Source organism: Dromaius novaehollandiae, chromosome 21 (genome assembly GCF_036370855.1).
Source record: "Dromaius novaehollandiae isolate bDroNov1 chromosome 21, bDroNov1.hap1, whole genome shotgun sequence".
NCBI lineage: Eukaryota > Metazoa > Chordata > Aves > Casuariiformes > Dromaiidae > Dromaius > Dromaius novaehollandiae.
In genome coordinates, this window is record NC_088118.1 from 5,662,729 (window position 1) to 5,681,257 (window position 18,529).

The following is an 18,529-nucleotide window of genomic DNA, read 5'->3' on the forward strand; positions in this document are numbered from 1 at the left end:
AGTTGAGCTGTTGAGGTCCTGTGTAATCTGCGCTATCACAAAAACTGGAGACAGCCTGTTCTCAAGATCTGATCAGATCAGCACCTCTTTGCAAGTCCTTGGGCCCGTGCTAAGAGGCACCATGAGCCATGTTCCAGAGCTGTCTGAACAGGGAGAGCTCACGCTTACTCACTGACTTAGCATGAACCTGAGCTCTTGCCTGGATGAGTTGGGTTTGGACCTAGTCCACCAGCGAGCTCTCATGGTCTGCTCTCCTTAAATAACATGGGAAGAAAGCTCCTGGGTTGAAGGGTGTAGCACACTTACCCCTTTTTCTTGAGGTAGCTTTTCAGCCCTCAGAACAGACATGGCCAGAGAGACCAAGAGCCAGCACCACAAAGGCATTATTTAAATGCTGTTGACATCAAAGGGAAGATAGGCACTTAATACTTTGCAGATGTGGCTGAAAGTACCTCGCCCAACACCTACATCTGTACCTGACCTGGTCCCAGCTCTCCTTCTTTCCCAAGCTCACACCCCCCTTTCTGGCTGTTCTCTTGGAAAGGACTAAGCATGCATGCAAGACAGAGAAGGGAAGGAAGCAATACCTGGGTGCATGACTGGCGTCTACTGCCTAAAAGAGCTTAAGACGGAAGCAGCAAGGGCTAGTTTCCAGCATGTCTGATTGCATCTCCTTGTGTAATGCAATCCTGGGCCATCTTGAAGGAGAAAAGATGCACAAGTTAGGACTGCCCCTGAACATCTGGGATGAGTGGTAAAGGAGTAGGAATGGGAAGGAAACAAGAACAGGAAAGCTGTGCACTGAAGAGGCTGTCTGTTATTACTAGCCCTTGGATTCCTGAATCACTTTTCCCTTCCCGAGGAAGAAACATGAGACTGAACACAAAGTCTCTTTTTCCTGGGTATGCATCAGGGGATGGGGCATGCAGCTTCTGTGTTGTATCAGATACCACTGTCCAGGGGATTAAGTCCTGCCCAGATCATTTATTGTGTCTTGCTACTGACCACAGAGGTCGAGCCCCTTATACAGCTGCTTCAGGCTTGTAGTGTTACGCTGACTCTCCAGGAGGGAAAAACAGGGGCAGGTGGCCTTGCTGTGTGGCTCGGAGGGAAGGCCATTAGGCAAGAGAGCTTCTAATTATGTCTGCACCAAGTCTTTGGCAAAAGCCAGAAGAGAAATAAGGCAACAAGGAAACAATTACAGATCACTTGGCTAGGAATGTATCAAAACAGTCACATTGTACTGAGCGCTGTTCTTGCCATTCTCATTAGCAAATGGACAGCACACATTACGTCTTCAAACTGGTCGGGCTCACAGCCAATTCTGACCATGAAAATAAATGCATTCATAGAAAACAGGACAGGAGGGTGCCTCAGAAGGTCAGCTCATTCCCACCTCCTCTGCTTTAGGCCATGAAAACCCAAGGAATATAGCTGGCCAGGCCTCTGGATGTCTGCTGAGGTTCTGAAGTGCAGTGTTTCCCAAGGACCATTTTCTTCTGTCAAAGTGCTTTGCATTCATCGGTTAAGCCTCGGTCCCCTCCAGTTCAGTAAGGATGTACAGTCCCAGTTCACTGGAGGAAGAAACTGAGGAACAGGAAGTTAAAGGAAGAGTAAGGAAAACACTAGTATCAGCCTGTACTGGATATACGGTTTTGTGATCTGTTTACTAGGCAAGAGTGCCCTGCAACACCAAAAGTAAAGGCCAGGAACAAAAATGGGGAGCACTAAAGAGAAGTAAAGGAATACTTGCACAGGACAGATTTGAAACCAACCCTTCCTGCCTGTTCCCGCTTGACTTCCATTGTTTCCTCAGCCAGCCCCAAAAATTGCCATACAGGCACATCCTACGTTATTTCTCACTTCTGCAAATCCGAAAGTCGCAGATGCTGATACCAAATTAGTGCAAAGTGGGAGGGAACCAGCAGATAGCTATGGTAAGAGCCAGGGGCAATGGCCTTCCTCCTGTCCTCTCCCTTCCTCCCAGCAGGGCTCTCCTTTTAGCAGACTGATGCTAGGGAAAGCCTTCAGGGTGGAGGCAGGTCAGTGATGCATGGTAGGGATCTACAGCCAGGATCAGAGAGGCAGAATGAGCCTGTGAAGGGAAAAGGGGCAAGTTCCTTTATTTTCTTCTTGTGTGGGAATTTTGCTGCAAGCCTGCAGAGAATCTCATAAGCTAAAGTGACGTTTTCCAGGCTGAACGCCAGCCAATGCACAGACTTGATCTCAGCAGGTATTTGACTTCAACAGAAGCCAGGATGCTCAGCACCTGCCTGACCCTGGCTTTTGATGAGGACACACATATCAAAAGCTGCCTGAAATGCAAAGACAGGAAATAAGCGGATACGCTATCAGCACCCGGCTTTGCAATACTCCTTAATGTCTGGCTGTGTCCCAACCATCAATACAGAGACTCACAGGGTTTTAGTCTGTAATCCCCTATTCCTCTGTCTGTGACTCTAATCTCTTGATCCTCAATTCCCTTCCAGCCTATAGCTTGACCAAGAAAATGCAGACATAAAGTTCTGCTTATCAGAGACCAACAATGTCATCTTCCTGTGGAAAATGGGAGTTGGGAAGAGAGCAGCAGTCATCAGAGCCAAGAGCTGAAAGCACAGGCTAGAGAAGGGAACAGGAGAGGCAGTGAGCAAGCACACAGAGTAATCATTTATGACAAGGCTGAAAACAACTCCCCTTTTAAGAACATCTTTTCATATTTTACAGTATCATTTTTCTCTCTTTGTGTGTATAATTTTAGCCTCAGGTATAAAATGCAATTTTCTAGCTAATGTGTGGCACAAAATATTTACGAATGAACGTTGCAAGCGACAGACTGCAGGCTGAGGGAGCATTCGCATCTGAGGCGCTTTCACATCTGCCTATGAGCTTGCTACCAAGAGCCTGCGAAACGCTACTGCCGTCACTGCACGCCGGAGAGGTGGAGCCGTCTTTCTGTAACCCAGCTTTGAAGCTTTGCTGTGCATCTGTCAGAACAAAGGATGCAGCTCTACAAGAGAAACAGGCATTCAGTAGAAAGCTGTGTGCAAGCCACGTGCAGGCCTGAAGACACGCGAGTTAGGGGAATATTGTTCTAGAGACAGCCCTGAATCACGCTAACAGATCTGAAAAGACTTACCTTGTTAACATCAGCCCGAGCACAGGCTGCAAACCTGCAGAGGGAGTTGCGCTGCAGGGTTCAGTAGAGACTATTTTCTTAGGAAGCACATCAAGAATTAGAGAGAGCCCAAATGAAGTCACTGACAGACAAAGATAAAAAGCTTGACACAGTGAGGATGCTATTAGGAAGATACTGGGATAAATTAGTGGGGGAAGATGGAGGAAAGGAATGTCATGTCAGAGCAAAGAGGGATGAGGAAAGCCATGCTGGCTCATCCCAACCTGGATTCCCGACCACAGCAAGTTTGTTTAACAGAGCAGAAAGGAGTCGTGGCACGAAAGGGTTAAAAGTCTCCTTGTCCTGAGGGAGTTGAATTAGCCAGTTATCTGGGAACTAACTTCTCCCAAGACCCTGACTTGTTTTTCTCCTTAAACATCTCTTGCTGCTATTTTTAGTAGAGAATTTTCTCAGCCGAATGCTCCCAGTTGTGTGCTGGTCAGAGGCCCTTTTCCCAGAAAGAGACAGGCCCAGCAGTGGCAGCGTTGCTGCTCTGCGTGGAAGAACGTTCTTGGTCCTGTGATGTTCCCCCCTTCAGCTTGGCCTTGTTCATTGTCCTGCCAGCTTTGGGGTTCATATATGGAGCTGCCAGGAGGTCTCTGCCGAGGCATGGGGACAATGCACACCAGTTTGGTGCAGGCATATTAAATGGTATCACAGACCCCAAAAGCCAGGGGAGGAAATAAAGTTAGAACCTGCAATCCAGTCTGCAGTTTCAGGAGCAGCTAAAGAAGAGGCTGGCTGGACTTGATAACTTCCTGCAGGTTTTTTAGGGGTATGAATAGCAAAAAAAGGTGGGAAAGAGAGAGAAAGGAATGATTAGGCTGACATTAATAACAGGATCTACTTCTCAGCACTGCGATCTATTGGATTTATTCCAATTCCTCCAAGGCAAACAGTGGAAGCCTTTATTGTTCATAAAAGTTGCAAGTAAAATCGGACTGGATTAAGGAAATATACCCCAGAGGATAACCCTGCCTTGACAGCTGGAAACAAATGAGGTAACTCCCTTCCTCTTCTCTGGTTCTCTTGGGGCTTTTCTTCTTCTTTAGCCAAAATGCTAACCTGTCCATCACTCCCTTCCCATGGCTCCTCAGTGCTCAGCCTCCAGCACAAAGCGAGCTATCCGTCTGCTTGGGCTGCCTGCCTGTGTACAATTAGCAATCTGTCAGTGCATAGGTGGGGCAGGTCACAGGGAAGCAATGCTTGTAACAGCTTTTATCTACAGCTTGATTTAATACCTGCCTGCCGAAGATGGGCATGTAAATCATAAAGCCAGCTCAGGGCACGCAGATGGACAAGTTGAGTAAAGCAAGCATAAACCTCTGGTTTGTCTGTGTTAATGTGCAGTTAAATCTGTGGGACCCGGAAGGATGAGGTGCTTTCCATCCCGTGGATGGAGCATGGGGAAAGCTGTGGTACAGTGCTGGAGAGCAGCGACAGCCCATCGGTTCCGGCAGAGCTGCAGTGGAGAAGGTCCGTCTAACAATGGCCCCTTCTTGGTCAGTGTATCTGTTCCCTGTGTGTCTTGGAGTCATGTCAGTGAAGCAAACAGATTGGGAACATATTTGTACTCCCCACAGCAGTACAGAAGCCAACGCAGGCAGAGGAGTGCAAGCTGGGCTCTTTTCTGCTCCCTGCCTCAGTGCCAAGTTTCCAGCTCTGCTCCAGACCTGTGGCCGAGCCCTGCTTTGGCAGGGGTGAAGGGAGAGGACGGGCAGGGTCAGGAAATGCTCTGCTTCAGCTCACGTTTGTAGAAGTTGGCAGCTGGCTACGAAAGAGGGGAGCTAGATTTAACTTGTAAACAGTTACATGCCACCTCTGAAAGCCCCCACAAGAGATTAAATCTGGCACTGTGCAGCCTCGTCCTCCTCCCCAGCCATGCTTCAACAAATGAGACCAAGAACTGCATTCACCTGGACAACCCACAGATGCTGCAAGAGGGCTTGTCCCAGGGGCCAGAGCTACTTTCAGGAAGCTTCCCCAAGCCCAGCAGGAGTCCCAGGAGCCCAGGATTTCTCTCCTGACCTTCATGTACGCATTCCACTACATGGGCACTTAACCTTTGAGGCTCCTTTGAAAATCCCAGCCACAGCGTTTTACGGATGAGTATGTTTCCCCTAACATCTGCCCCCGTATCCGATGCTGCCAGAGCCTCTCTCTCTCCTGGCTCTGCTCCCAGCTGCAGGATGGACAATAGGCATCTGAATGCAGGCTCCGCTTCCCCTCCCTCACAGCCCGAGGGAGATGGCACATCAGAGCCAAGACGGGGCTGAGAGCACGGCATGCCAGCGAGCGACAAATCACTCTGATCATGGCTTGCCTTTTCTTTCCCTTCCAGTGTAGCTGAACCCCTGGGGGTTATGGCTGTTACAGGCCATGCAGGCCAGCGCTGGGCACTAAATCCTGGCAGAGTCCAGCCAGCAAAACTGAAGGGGTCTTTCCTCAGCACACCACTGCTGGAGCCAGTCCGATCCCTCTGTGAGTGCTGCTGGAAGCGACTAACCTCCTGTGCTCCCAACCCTGCTGGCCACAGCGCTGCAGAATGGAGCTCTCGTGTACCCCTCTGCCATGCCGGCTCACCTGGAAACGCCGGCAGCCTCTTGGATTTCCCCTTGCTCACTCTAAACAGCATCTAGCTGCAGTTAACTGACCCAGGCAGTGCACGTGGCACAGAGAGGAGCGGTTCCACCTGCAGGAGGTTTGACTGGGGTTGAGTGAGAGCTGGCTCGGATCCTCTTAAGGAGCCATTGTCCCATCTTTCTAGAAATAGCTCTGCTTCTCACATCTTGGAGCTGTTCAGCCTGTTTGGCACCGTCTCTACTGCTGCAGAGACAGACAACAACAACAGAGAGTGAGAAAAACCTGTCTAGACACCATTTACCTTCCATCGGCTCCCACTGCCGCTTCAAACAAACCTGAAAACTGGCCAGGTAATAATCCCTGGCTCTCCTAAGCCTGTTCCAGCCAGAGGGCAGTCAGGACCATCCTATCACGCTTCAGAGCTCATCTTTAATCCAATCTTTTCTGAGAACAGGAAGAGAAGTACAGGAACATCAACGGAGTTACCTGGCCTCGGACTACTCAAGTGGGGGCTATGTCCTTTCTGCTCAGCATCCAGGTGCAAAGAGAAATCTCATCTGTCTTCTAACAGCAAGCTGCAAACATCTAGCACCTTTGAAAAGCATCCATACAAGGCAACCCTCTCTGCAATACTCCCCGAGCCTGGGTACAAGTGCCGCTGGAGACAGCAGTCAGTGACTGCACAGGCTCTCTCTTCTCACTACTGTACAGCACATGGCATACGGCTTGCCAGCATACTGGATTCATCTGAAATTGGCTAAGGCAGAGTGCTATGCTCCAAAAAGCCACTGAAGGGCAATCCAAATGCTCTGCTGCTGAGCAGCCATGGACTGTTTCAGACACGGTTCTACACTTGAAAAGGGGTCGCAACACGAGGGCACAGTTATCCAGCTTTGCAGTCCTAAAAGCCACAGTCAGGACTGGGGTCTTCACCGCACCAGGTACTGTTTTGAAACACTCTGAAGAGACCTGAAACTTCATGTTTCATTTCTCCAAAGGGCAGCTAGTTACAGCGAGCTCCATGCACAAGGCACAGGATGATTGTTCCATGCACCTCATCCAAACACCATGGTGGGCACTTTCCCAGGACTGGGAACAGCCATTTTGTAGTAAGCCAGCCAGGCCAACTGGCATTTTATTTGCAGTCCAACTTGTTTTTGCACCTGTTCAGATCTTGGATTCCTTATCTTTCCAAAGCCATACACACAAATGCTATGCAAGCTTTGCTACAACACAAAGATGAAGAATATCATCCTATGACACCAAAGGAAATTGAGGTCACCAAGAGCTACAAGTAACTTCCCCACCATGAGGCAGCAAGGAGTGGGACAAGGTCACAGAAGCTCAGGGTAAATGCTCAAGACACCTTGAAATCAGAGGGGCAGAAGCATGAAAGGAGCTGCAAATGTTTTTAGGTCACTTGAGCACAAGTCACTTGAAGTCACTGCTTTGGGGAAGTACTTGGCACAATCATCCAGTGCTGGCCCTATGCAGCCACCACAACGGCAACATCTAGCTCATTATTTTAATAAGGGTCCTTTGAAATACCTTCAGTGTGAGAGACAGCTAAGAAAATCCACTCTGGCTTTATTCTGTCTCAGGCAGAAGCAGTCTTTATTTAGCAAACTGCTGCTAACAGCTCTGTCTCATTAGTTGATGTTTAGGGAACCAGGCTGCAATTGTTCTGAAGTCTGGTGTTGCAGAAAGAGCCTTGATAATGAGGTCTAAAGGAGACAATTCCTCCTGACAGGCCCACAATGACCTAGAAATCCTACTTAATTCCCTGTCAGTGAGAAGTGCTGAGTAACAGCGAGGCACAGAGGAACTGGGGGCTGATTTGAGAGGGAGGCTGTGGCCTCTGTTCACACTTTGGGCTGTGATGCAAGAGCTCGAGGGTGGAAAAGCCAGCACTGCTCAGCCATGCAGCAGCTCCCCAGACAAAGCAGATGGGAGGCCTGCCAGGCAGATAAACAGGGATTTGCTATGGGAAGGTTTGTGGCCTCATCTTTAAAAGACTTGCCACCATGTAGCACATGCACAGTGCTGGAAGTGAAAATCGCTATGCGTAACACAACAGTAGAAACAGGATTTGGCCCACTGAAACAGCCTGGCTCTAACTAGGGCTCCTTTGATGCCCTCTCAGCTGCAGCACCCAGATACGGTCTTCTCTGTGCAGCAGGGATTGTCTGCTCTGGATCATGCTTGCTCATAAACTGAGCTGGAAACCCTGCCGAAGACTAAAAGACTCTCACTCAATTAGCTCAACTTCTGCAATGTCCCCAGGCCTAGCATGCCCAACAGCCCACAAACTTCATCTGCACGGCTACCAGCGCTATCAACAGACTGCGATAGGTATTACCATGAGGAAGCATCTCCTAGCCTCTATCAAGCTCACATGCTGTCTCCTCTCAGGTGAATGTGGGATGAGCAGCAGCTCCCTGTGCTCCACCAGGCAATGCGCACACCCTGAAAAAGCTGTTAAGCTGTTTGACCCATTCTGTGCCAACCACTTTTCCCTATTTCCTTGGAGGAAAAAGCAGCAGGTTGGCACAGGCTAGCACCACAGGCATTCCACAGCCAGCATGTGTGCCATGGTGAGAAACCTCTGGGATTGATGGCCCAGAGCCAACCAGGCCAGAAGATGAGGTGCAGGGACTCAGCTGGAATGTGGGCCGGATACAGCTGACCTTGAAGCCCATCCCCAATAAGGACCCTTACCAAAGCATGTGCTTGCCACCTGTTTCAGCCAGCAGACAAAGGACTAAACCAGGAATTCTGGAATTGAATGCACAGTCTGTTAAAGAGTGGTCTAAAGACTTCCAGGCCACGTGATGCTGTAGCTGATGTAATGCTCTCTGCAGACTCAATGAAGAGGAATGCATCTTTGCCCATCATGTGCAAGACTGCTACTCCCATACTGCAGATGCAGCCCTGTTTAAAGTACAGCTCAAATCCACAAAGAACTGCTATAAAAAAAAGAACTGTGGAAATAAAATCACCAGCCAAAACAGTGTCTAGAAACAATCTTAAAGTAACTAATGATTTGGGGAGTCTTCATCTTTGAAAGCCCAGTCTGAGATGCCACAAAGCAGCGTGATCTCAAAAGATGTCAAACATCTGCCCCCCCGGATCAGCTCCCTTTTAAAGCATTTCTAGCAGTGCATCCAAATCACTGGCCGCTTTGGACTATCTTGGCTCTACTTTCTCTTAGCGGATTCCAGGTCACGTCTGCTCTTTATCTCTGTTTTCCAGCTGCCGGTTCCAGAATCTGACCTAACAACTCATGCCGAGTCCCTTGGATGTCAGCACCAGAAGAAAGAGTCTGAAGTGGAGAACTTAGCTCACTCCACATCTCTGCATGGGCCCTTCTGGCACACAGAGAGGATCTGCTGCAGAGACATGAGGAAAAGACATATGCTGAAAAAGGAAGGACCAGCTTTATTTTACCAGCCTGTGTTCCCACTGCAGCTGTGCTTTAAAGACTGCCTTGCAAAGTAGGAATTAAATCCAAAGGTGCCTATGCATCTTCCTTGCTGTCATCCCCTTATCAGTTATCTCCAGCATGCTCTGAGCCAGGAGATGAAAGGATCGTAACACTTATCTTGCCACTTAAGAACATGCTTAACAGCTTGCTGCTAAAGAGGAGGACACTCAAGCCTTGGGAAGCGGCTGTAAATTCTGCAAATGGGTTCCCTGGCATTTCTTTGAAAGGGATATTGCTTCTCAATGAGGGATACAGATATGGAAAGGAAACCAGGGAGGGAGAGAAGGAGAAAAGGCTTTGGAGCAAAGACAGACTTTCCCTTGTGTCAAGAACATGAAGCTGAGTGACAGATGTGAGACGTATGGCATGTGTCTCTCAGAAGTGACCGAGGATGAGCCAGGAATTGAAAAATTCTTGGGAGACATTTAAGCAGCCAGACTTATGACATGTTTGTCGCTAGACCACAAGAAGCTCCAAAAACATGCTCTCCGAGAGACCGTGCAGTGTTACAGCCAAGAATGTTAGTGATCCCCTTACATGCTGCGGGCAGAACTGCTGCATGCAACCCAGCTCCAGCTCCAGCTCCAGCAGTTGAAGCCAGGTCACTACACAAGTCCTCTGTGCCTCTCCCAGAGGGCCATCCTGCCTGAACCAGCCTCTCTCTGTAAAGACTGAAATACACATGGGTTGTGAGACCACGTCACGACAAGTCTTCTGCCTCATCTCCGGATATGACCCTCATCTCCAGCTCTTTGTAGAACAACTTGTTATCGTGGTGAATCTCCCCTTGGCTGGGTCCAACTTGCCTTCGTTTACCCTTAGGAGCTGAGTCGAACTGCCAAAACTGCCAAACTGAGTCTGTTCCAAATATCTGAAAAAAAAAAAGACCTCAGAGGATCTAGGAGCCTGCAGCAGAACGCCACGAGCCTCCCCCCCTACGGAGGAGAACAATTGCTATTGTTGACCACCAGCGGGCTGCTGGCAGGCTATGAGCACGCCGGGAAAGGCTCCTGAGTCCTCCCATGCGTACAGAGCACAAGTGTCCTCGAATCTGGCATCCTCTGTGCCCACGGCAATGCCCCAGTGATCCAGCACTGCAGACTTATTAGCCCTGGCCCTAGCTCAGCTGTTGACACGGAGAACTGGAGAAGCAGTTGGAAACTGGGAGAGGAGGGCACTGGAGCGCCTTAGAAGCTGTTGCCAGCCAAAAGAGCCAAGACTTCAAAGGGCTTATCTTGCCCTGCGTGGGAGAGCACGCAGTGCCTGCTGGCGAGGACAGCTGTTTGTCGGCCCAGCCCTTCAGAGGATTTCTGATAGAAGAGGAGAGGAGTTAGTACCTGGTTTAATCTCCCCTCCAGCACACACAAGGCTGCTTTGGCAAGCAGAGTGCTGCACTGCCCTGTTTTTTATGGGATGCTGAACACTGGCCAAAGCAAAGGAAAACACCAGATACATACGGACACTCACTGACTCAAACAGCGAGCTCTGCTGGAGGGAGAACCCATGAGACTCAGGAGGCGATTACAGGGCGCTCTGGCTTTCATCTTCAGATCATCAGTTCAAAGGTATCTCAAGCAGCACTGACCAACCTGTAGCCAACTAATAGCCATTTGCTAGTGCACAAGAAATCAGAGAAGTTGTTGCCTCCTCGATTCCTGACCCATCGACGCACCATATGCAAACTCAGCAGAGTAGCTAAGACCAAAGGGAGAAAGAAACCAGCACCTCCTCTGCGGGAGTTAACTCCCAGATCAGCAAGGAGATTCGTGGTGGTTCAGGCTAACCTATTTCACGCCCGATTTCATGGCATGTGTGTCTAGTCCTGTCAGAAAAGCACGTATCATTCATGCTAACAGAGGGTTGTGTATTGCTCCTTTCACCTTGGTTGCTGGTGTCTAAACACCTTAACAAAAACAGCCCACTGTTCCAAGGACTGGGGGCTCCCATAGCCCAGGGAAGTCAGGGCTGGTTCGGAGGTACACAGAGCCGGGAGTTCCTCTTTTAAGGAACATTACTGATGCAGAGCACCTTGCTGCTAGAGAAAGGATGTTTTCCAGGCTCTAAAAGTAATTAACTCCAAACAACACAGTCAGCAGAAAGAAATATTTATCTTAGAGCTTTTGCAGAGATAAGTGCAGAAGAAGAAAAAGATTAAAGCAAAGATTTAAATGTGTATTAAAATTAGCACTTGACATGATTCTTTTAAGGGATAAAAGCTATTTTACAGAAGCAGCAAGAACTACAGGACTCTGCAACACCTTCCCTGCCATTAACTGTGTAAGCTGCCGGAAATCATTCAAGAGGGTGTTTGCAGCGAAAGCATCTCAGGAGGAAGTCCATTAGCAGGCAGCAATCTCCTTAATGGATCCTTGGGGTAAGTAGTAGACACTCCGCCTTGCCTATGGACACTTAGTTTTTTCCACTGCTGTGATTCAAGGGCTGCTCGTGCAGCTAGTACCATCCAATTCTCTAAGCAATGCTCCTAATCTTTATGGCAGCCCAACAGTGCGATGAATTCATCTTTGGGTAGCTTTCATTGAATGAGGACATAAATTGGTTTAGCGAGATAGATTCTTTGTACAGCACCTAGCAAAGAAAGACACTGATCCACAAAGAGGAGCCATGCACAGTACTGTAATGCAGGTAAAAGCAACAATAGCTATCGAAACAGAATCAAAGCCTTTGTCTTCCGAGGATAGCTAGCATCCTAGCAAAACAAATAAATTGTGTCTGTGACTGATCTTGGCCTAAAAGTTCTAGCAGAGCCTTGTGCAGACAAAATCGTTAAGTCCTCAGCTGTGCAATCGACTCCACTTGAGCAGGCCTGAGACAGCACACAGCCGCCCTGGAGAGATGGGAAGTGGCAGGAATCTTCCTGGTGGGAATGAAAAGCAGCACTGCTATGCACAGTGCTATTGGCCCTGTTAAAAGGTAACCTTGGTTTCCCAAAACAGCTCTTGCTTATAGCATTGTTTGCCATTCTTATTCTTTATTGCTAATGAAACAAAAATTCTGACTTACTTTGGATATGTAGAATATTATGGGTCCCCGTGCAGCAACCACTAAAGGATTTCAGGATAAACTATTGTAACATTGTTATGCATCATGAGACATACTGGACAAGACTGTCCAAAATGACAGTGAGTTAGGTGTTTCAGCTGAGGGGTGAAAGTCAAACAGAAACACTTTGAAAGGACCTGAATTTTTGGAATCATTACGCTTCCACTTTCTGAAAAACAAATTTTAAAACAGAGTGCACTAAATTACATCCCACCTGTAAAATGTTGGCCATTTACATAAGGAATTGCCTGAAAGTTTATTTAGGCAGGGATTTTCAAAAGAGGCTCTGGGAGTTAGGAACACAGCCTAGTAATGGGCACAAATCCCCTTAGATTTCAGTGGATTTCTCTAGGTCTGCAGAAAATCTCACCCAGGTTACCCAAATATATTTTTCATAGCGTTATTACAAATCTTGAAATACTGTCAAATATTGTCAAATATTACCTTTTAGCCACATGTCAGAGAGAAAGCACATCTCAAGTTTTTAAAGCTCAGTGGCTTCAGATGAGCCAGATGTGCCCAAATAAATTAAGAGGACTCTTAAACACGCGATGATCTCACATTTGCGTTGTAATAATCAGGTACATTGATGGGAGTAGGTTGGAGAGTGTTCCGGCTTTAATTCTGAAATCCCTGGGATTTATGACTTAAAAACACAAGAAAACCTTGGGCATTATCTGAACACAATTTCATTTCATCTACTTCATCTATTACTTTGCTGAAACCTTCATTTCCCCTTGAGCTTGTAACTGACTCTGTGTTAAGCCCTGTGCGGGGCACTACAAACCTCTCATGTATGGGTATGTAGTGGGGGTGTACCTTACCCCATATATTGTATTATTTATACTGAGAAGTGATTCTTGCATCACAGAACAATTCCTATTAATATTTGAGCTTATCTCAAGTACCTGTGGGCTGTCAGGTTACAGCATGTACATGACTGGTTTTCTGTTTAACTAGTTAATGCCAGCTTGGTGTTGATTGGACTCCCATCGATGGCTCTCACCAGTTTGCAGGTTAGCTCATGGGAATCCAACCCAACTGCTCTCTCAGCTGCCAGTGAAAATGCAGAAGTGTTTTGGATTTTTTTTTTGCCAACTCCCTTTTATAAAAATTTCTTCCTGCATCTGTTGGGGGTTTTTTCCTACAAGTTGTGTGGTTTATCCACAGTTTATCAACACCAAAACCAATTTACTTCAGTACCCAAGGCAGCAGAGAAGTAGTTTTGACAAGATACTCCAGAACTGCACACCCTCTCAAGAGCTGGATCTTTGCATTTCAGTGGGCTTTTCCCCTAAGAAATGTGAAGGCTTGGCTTAGGATGCTGCTCTAATAAGGACTGGGCACCAGCTCAATTATGCAGCTGTCTTACTGTTTTTGCACTTCCAAGCTGTGTGTTAAACAGCTGAGCTTCATCAGAGGAGCCACACAAAGCTTTCTCACAGCATGAAATGCAGCAAGGCAATCAAAGTGCTGAGGAAGAAGTGATAACACAACCTCAGCTGACCGTTCTTGTGCGTGAGACATCTTTAATATACACCTTCCTCAAAGTTTGTCCCTAGAGGAAGCCTGCTTGACCTCCGCTTATCTAAAGTGAGAAGCAGAAGTTTTCAGGAGTCAGTCATCCTTGAGGCCAACATTCAGGTGAAGTTGGTAAGTCAATGGTAAGTCACGGGAAAATGAATTCAAGTCTCCAGACAATGCCTCTATCTCAAGTTAATACTGAGGAGGGTTAGCACTCTGGAGGGTATTAAGAAAACACAGACCTGAGGTTTCCATGCAAAAAAAAATCAACCTGTTTGATTTTATTGTCTATTTTTGGTTTCTGGCACTGAAAACTCCCCATTTCCAGCATGAGAGAATGACGACCGCAACCCAACCAGTATTTCCTCTGCCGCAAGCACAGCTATTGACAGAATTGTACCCACACAGCAATCCAGCCCCCTTGGGTGAAAATGAAGGCTGTGTCCAGAACACTCATTAGCGCAATTACAACCATTAATTGGTTCCTAGGCCGCGTCCTGACTCGGCGGAGGAATGGGTTCCACTGTGTGGCACACGCCCTTACTCCTCCACTGCATGGAAGTGACACTTAGTGGGGGAATTTGGGTTTTGATCTTGTGTCTTACAAAAACAAGATACTCCCTAAGGGTTCAGAGAGAAGGCAAATAGCCTTTATCAAGTGGAAGGAGATGCTGCAGTTCATATTCTAGTTGATAGAGAAGCCAGATTGAGAACATAATTATCCTAATTAATTTTATATCTTGAATCTCTTTTTGTATAAACAGCAGTTTCAAAGCAGGCCTCCAGCTTTTATGCGCTGAGTAGTTCCTTTATCCTGTTGAGGGGCATGTTTGCAATGAATGTTCTTGTTTTATAGAAAAGGACTTGCGAGAACTCAGGATCCTGAAAAAATACTCCTTGGTCTGTAGAAATTTCTCCTGCACTAACTCCCTCCCACCACTTCAGGCCTGCTCTGCAAGGAGTTCATGAACCTTCCTGCATCATCCTCCTCTGGATCATCCGGCTTGATGCAATCAACTGTGAAGCATTAGCTCTAAATATACAACTGAGAGGCCAGTTCTGCTTCAACACACACTCATCACAAAGAATGACAAAGCAGAGAGCACAATTTGCAAGAGAAACTTAACAAAGAAATGACTACCTAAATGAGCTGCAGAGAAAGCAAGATTAAATGGGGACTAACCAGTGTTTTAACCTTTGGAGCTGGCTAAAGATAGGGGCAAACTGTAGGAGACTCAGAAAACAGGCCCACCCATGGCCACCATGTACACCAGGTTTTGTCCTCATTTGTGAAGTTGAATGCAAAAGTTCATTCTGCTTTATTTACTTGTTTAGGTGATTTTTGGCAACTCGGCATGTGTTCCTGGTGCAAATCCTCAGTGTACTGGGCCAAGAGACACGGAATTGAACTTTACAAGGAAAATAAACAGGTCAGTAAAAGAACCCAAGTTCATGATCAGGGCATCATCTCACTCCACAGCTCTCACTCCTCACACAAAAAACACATTTTACTCTTTCAATCCACTTGTGCTTTAGTAACCAAATAATTCTGGGAAGTATTCAGGGCAAGAGGGAATGTGCTGGTGTCATGTTTTTGTCAACAGCTGTAAAGTAGATGTGCATCGAACTACTCTTTGGTGGTGATGCCAGATATTCCTTGACCAAATAGGAACACCAAGCCCTTCTGAAGAATTTTTTTGAAGATGTTATTAAGCATCTGATTTTGGGCCAGCTCTGAGAGCTGTTTGTCCTGATTTTTTACTGCCTGCTGAAAAGAAAGTAATACTGCAAATACTTCCCATCAGAACATACCAACAAGCAACTTATCATAATTGCTGTAGAGTTAACAACATTTCCACCGAGTGATTTTTTGGCACTGACAGCTGACTCGGAACAGTTGTTGGTGGCTGGGACAGATGGACTTCATATTAAAAAAAAAAAAAGGAAAAGAAAATGAGCACTTCAGTATTTCTGTAGATTTTGAAAAGGCTTTTGCAAAATCTAATGTATTAGCAAAACTTCAGAATTAAATCAAAGGGAGATAACTACTTGTCAAGGGCAAGAAAGTATCAATATGTGTTATTTTCATCAGGAAATGCTTGAGAAATTTGGGAAGGGCTCCACAGCTCTGTCCTCAGTGCAGCATGTGGAGTCCTCAAAATCCCAGCGGCTGTTTCCATGTGGAAGCTTGCAACAAAGACATCAGGGTAGGACATAACATTGATGTCAATTGTTAGCCCTGCTTTCCGTGATGCCAATAACTTCCTCTAGTATAATTATGACCATGGCATTTCCCTAATCTTCAGAGTCTCTAGATGCTTTTAGTGCTTGAGCTTGGTAAGCACTGAATACTCTGTGCTTCACCAAATTATGTTTCGTGGCAATATCTTAAGGCCACGATCAAGAGTAGGGCCCGTTTCAGCAGTAACACCACAGGGGAAGCGACCCCTCCTCTGTGGGGCTTATAGTCTAAGCAGCACCCTGAGTTTCCAAAGCGCACAGGTCAGAGTTTTGCAGCTTGGGGCCTCAGCATCTCGATGGCTTTGTAAACTTCCTGTTCTGATTTTTTTTTTTAAATAGTCGGTTGGCATTAAACACACAGCGAGCATCTGAATCCAGACTTAGCACCTCGATACTCCAAAATCAAGCATTCCCAATTTCTCCTCCTGAAACCATTCTGCTACAAACCGTGTTAACACAAGGGAGCAGACCGTGGAGTGCATGGTGGCACCATCTCCTCCTCCCAGGTGCGTGCTCCATCCGGGTTTCCAAGTCATCTTCTCACCCTTCCACTCATTTTTTTGTAAATAGTGCCCAAATCCCACTTCACTGAAAGCCCGAAAGGCTCTGCAAGTTATTTGGAGCCAGAGAATTGTTTTGTTTTTTTTTCCTGAGATAACCTGTTTGAAATATTTCAATAAACTGCAATCTTGAGTTAACGCAAAACAGTTATTTATGTACATGTGTGTATATATATGTATATAAAAATACATACAGGCATACACATCCCCATGTATTTTAGTAGCTGAACTTTCCAAATCAGTTGCTGGTGTCACCCTAACTCCGCTCCATCCCATTTTCTCCCTCTGCCGTCTGCCCAGGAGGGGGGAGAGCCCACCGGCTGCTGTCCCCCTCCTCATCCCCACGCTATTAATAGCCAGACAACAAGTGAGCCCAAATTCATTCCTGAGCGGAATTAGCAAATGTTTTTGCAATTAAAACTGCAAACATTCATGCGGGGCCCCCGGAACAATAGGCGCCTGTGCCTGGGCTTGAATAGGCGCTAGTGTCTGCGCTGCCTGCCCGCCGAGCCGGCACATTCCTGGCACCCTCGGCCCGCTCGCTCCGCTGAGCCGCGGTTCTGGCGCGGTTCTTTCCCCCCTCCCCGTAACGCCACGCTCCCGGCGGGCGAGTCCGTCCCCCGGGCGCCGCGGCTGCCCCTGGACCTCTGTCCCATCCCCCGGCGCGCAGCCCGTCCCCGCACGCCCTGACCCCGGTGCGGGGCCGGGGCCGCGGCAGCGCATCCCCCCATCGCGGTGTGGGGCCGGGACGGGGCATCTCCCCCTTCCCCTGCCTCGCTGCGGGGCCGGGACCGGGACTGGACTCGGACCGGGGCAGCGCAACCCCGCTCCCGTCCCGGCGCGGCGCCAGGACCGGGACAGCGCATCCCCCGGCCCGGTGCGGAGCCCGTACAGTGCATCTTCCCCTGCCCCGATCCGCGACTGAGACCGGGACCGGGACCAGGACCGGGGCAGCGCATCCCCCCTCCCGCCCCAGTGCGGGCCCGGTCCCGCGGCAGCGCATCCCCCCTGCTGCCCCGGTGCGGGGCCGGGACGGTGCATCTTTCCCTGCCCCGATCCGTGGCCGGGACCGGGGCCGGGGCAGCGCATCCCCCCGGCCCGGTGCGGGGCCGCGCCGGCGGAAGATCGGCGCCGGCGGCCCGCAGGCGCGGAGGGAGAGAAGGAGGGAGGGAGGGAGGGAGGGAAGTCGCGCCCGGGGCCCGGCCGCGACTCACCGAGCAGGGGCAGCAGCAGGAGCAGCGCCGGCCGCCGCAGCGCCATGATGGGGTGTGCGGAGCCGGCCCGCCGCGCCGAGCCTGCGCACTGCCCGGGCGGCGGCGGGGGCGGCGGCGGCGGCGCCCCGGGGGCGGGGGATGCCGCGCTCCCGTCGCCGCGGAGACCGGGCGGGGAGGCGCCCGCCCCGGGCCGTGCCGTCTCGGGGGGGCGGCGGCCCCGCAGCCCGGGACTGGCCCTTCCCAGCGCCCTGCGCCGGGGATCCTCTGGCCGCCTCGCGTGGAGCGTCGCGGGGGATCATCTGCAATTCGGAGCAAGCGGGGAACTCGCTTTGGCGCCGGCAAGCAACCGGCTGGGACCGCGGAGCGCTGGGACAGCCCCTCCCCGCGAGGAGCTCCGCCGAGTCCCCGTGCTGTGCCTAGCGCTGTCTGACCCGGCGCAGAGCTTAACTGCGAGCGGTTCTGCCCTGAAAAGTGGCTTTGCACAAAGAACACCCTGAGCTGCCGTGCGGTCCTCAGAAGGACCCGGGAGTCGTTTTCCTTGGTTCACGAGGAGAAAAAAAAGCAAAAAAAAAAAAAAAAATCAGCCCTGGACACTCACTCTGAGCAAGTCAACCTAGGTTAATTTTGGTTCATGTATCACTAACTATCAGCACTCTGTGGTGGGGACATAATTAACATCATGCTGAAG

At 49.0% G+C, this 18,529-nt stretch overlaps 1 protein-coding gene and 1 long non-coding RNA gene across 2 annotated transcripts in view; one reads left to right on the plus strand and one right to left on the minus strand.

Moving 5' to 3' along the window:
- JAM3 (junctional adhesion molecule 3) overlaps positions 1-17,990 on the minus strand; it is a 34,209-nt gene extending 16,219 nt beyond the window's left edge. Inside the window, exon 1 of the mRNA XM_064524301.1 lies at positions 17,842-17,990. Coding sequence (XP_064380371.1) covers positions 17,842-17,887 — 46 coding nt within the window. The 5' untranslated portion in view covers positions 17,888-17,990. The remainder of the gene's footprint in view (positions 1-17,841) is intronic.
- Positions 4,324-16,768, plus strand: LOC135330500 (uncharacterized). Its single transcript, XR_010392511.1, has 3 exons — positions 4,324-10,807; positions 11,470-15,256; positions 16,407-16,768. It is a non-coding gene; the product is annotated as an uncharacterized LOC135330500 (long non-coding RNA).
- Positions 17,991-18,529: the final 539 nt, after the last annotated feature.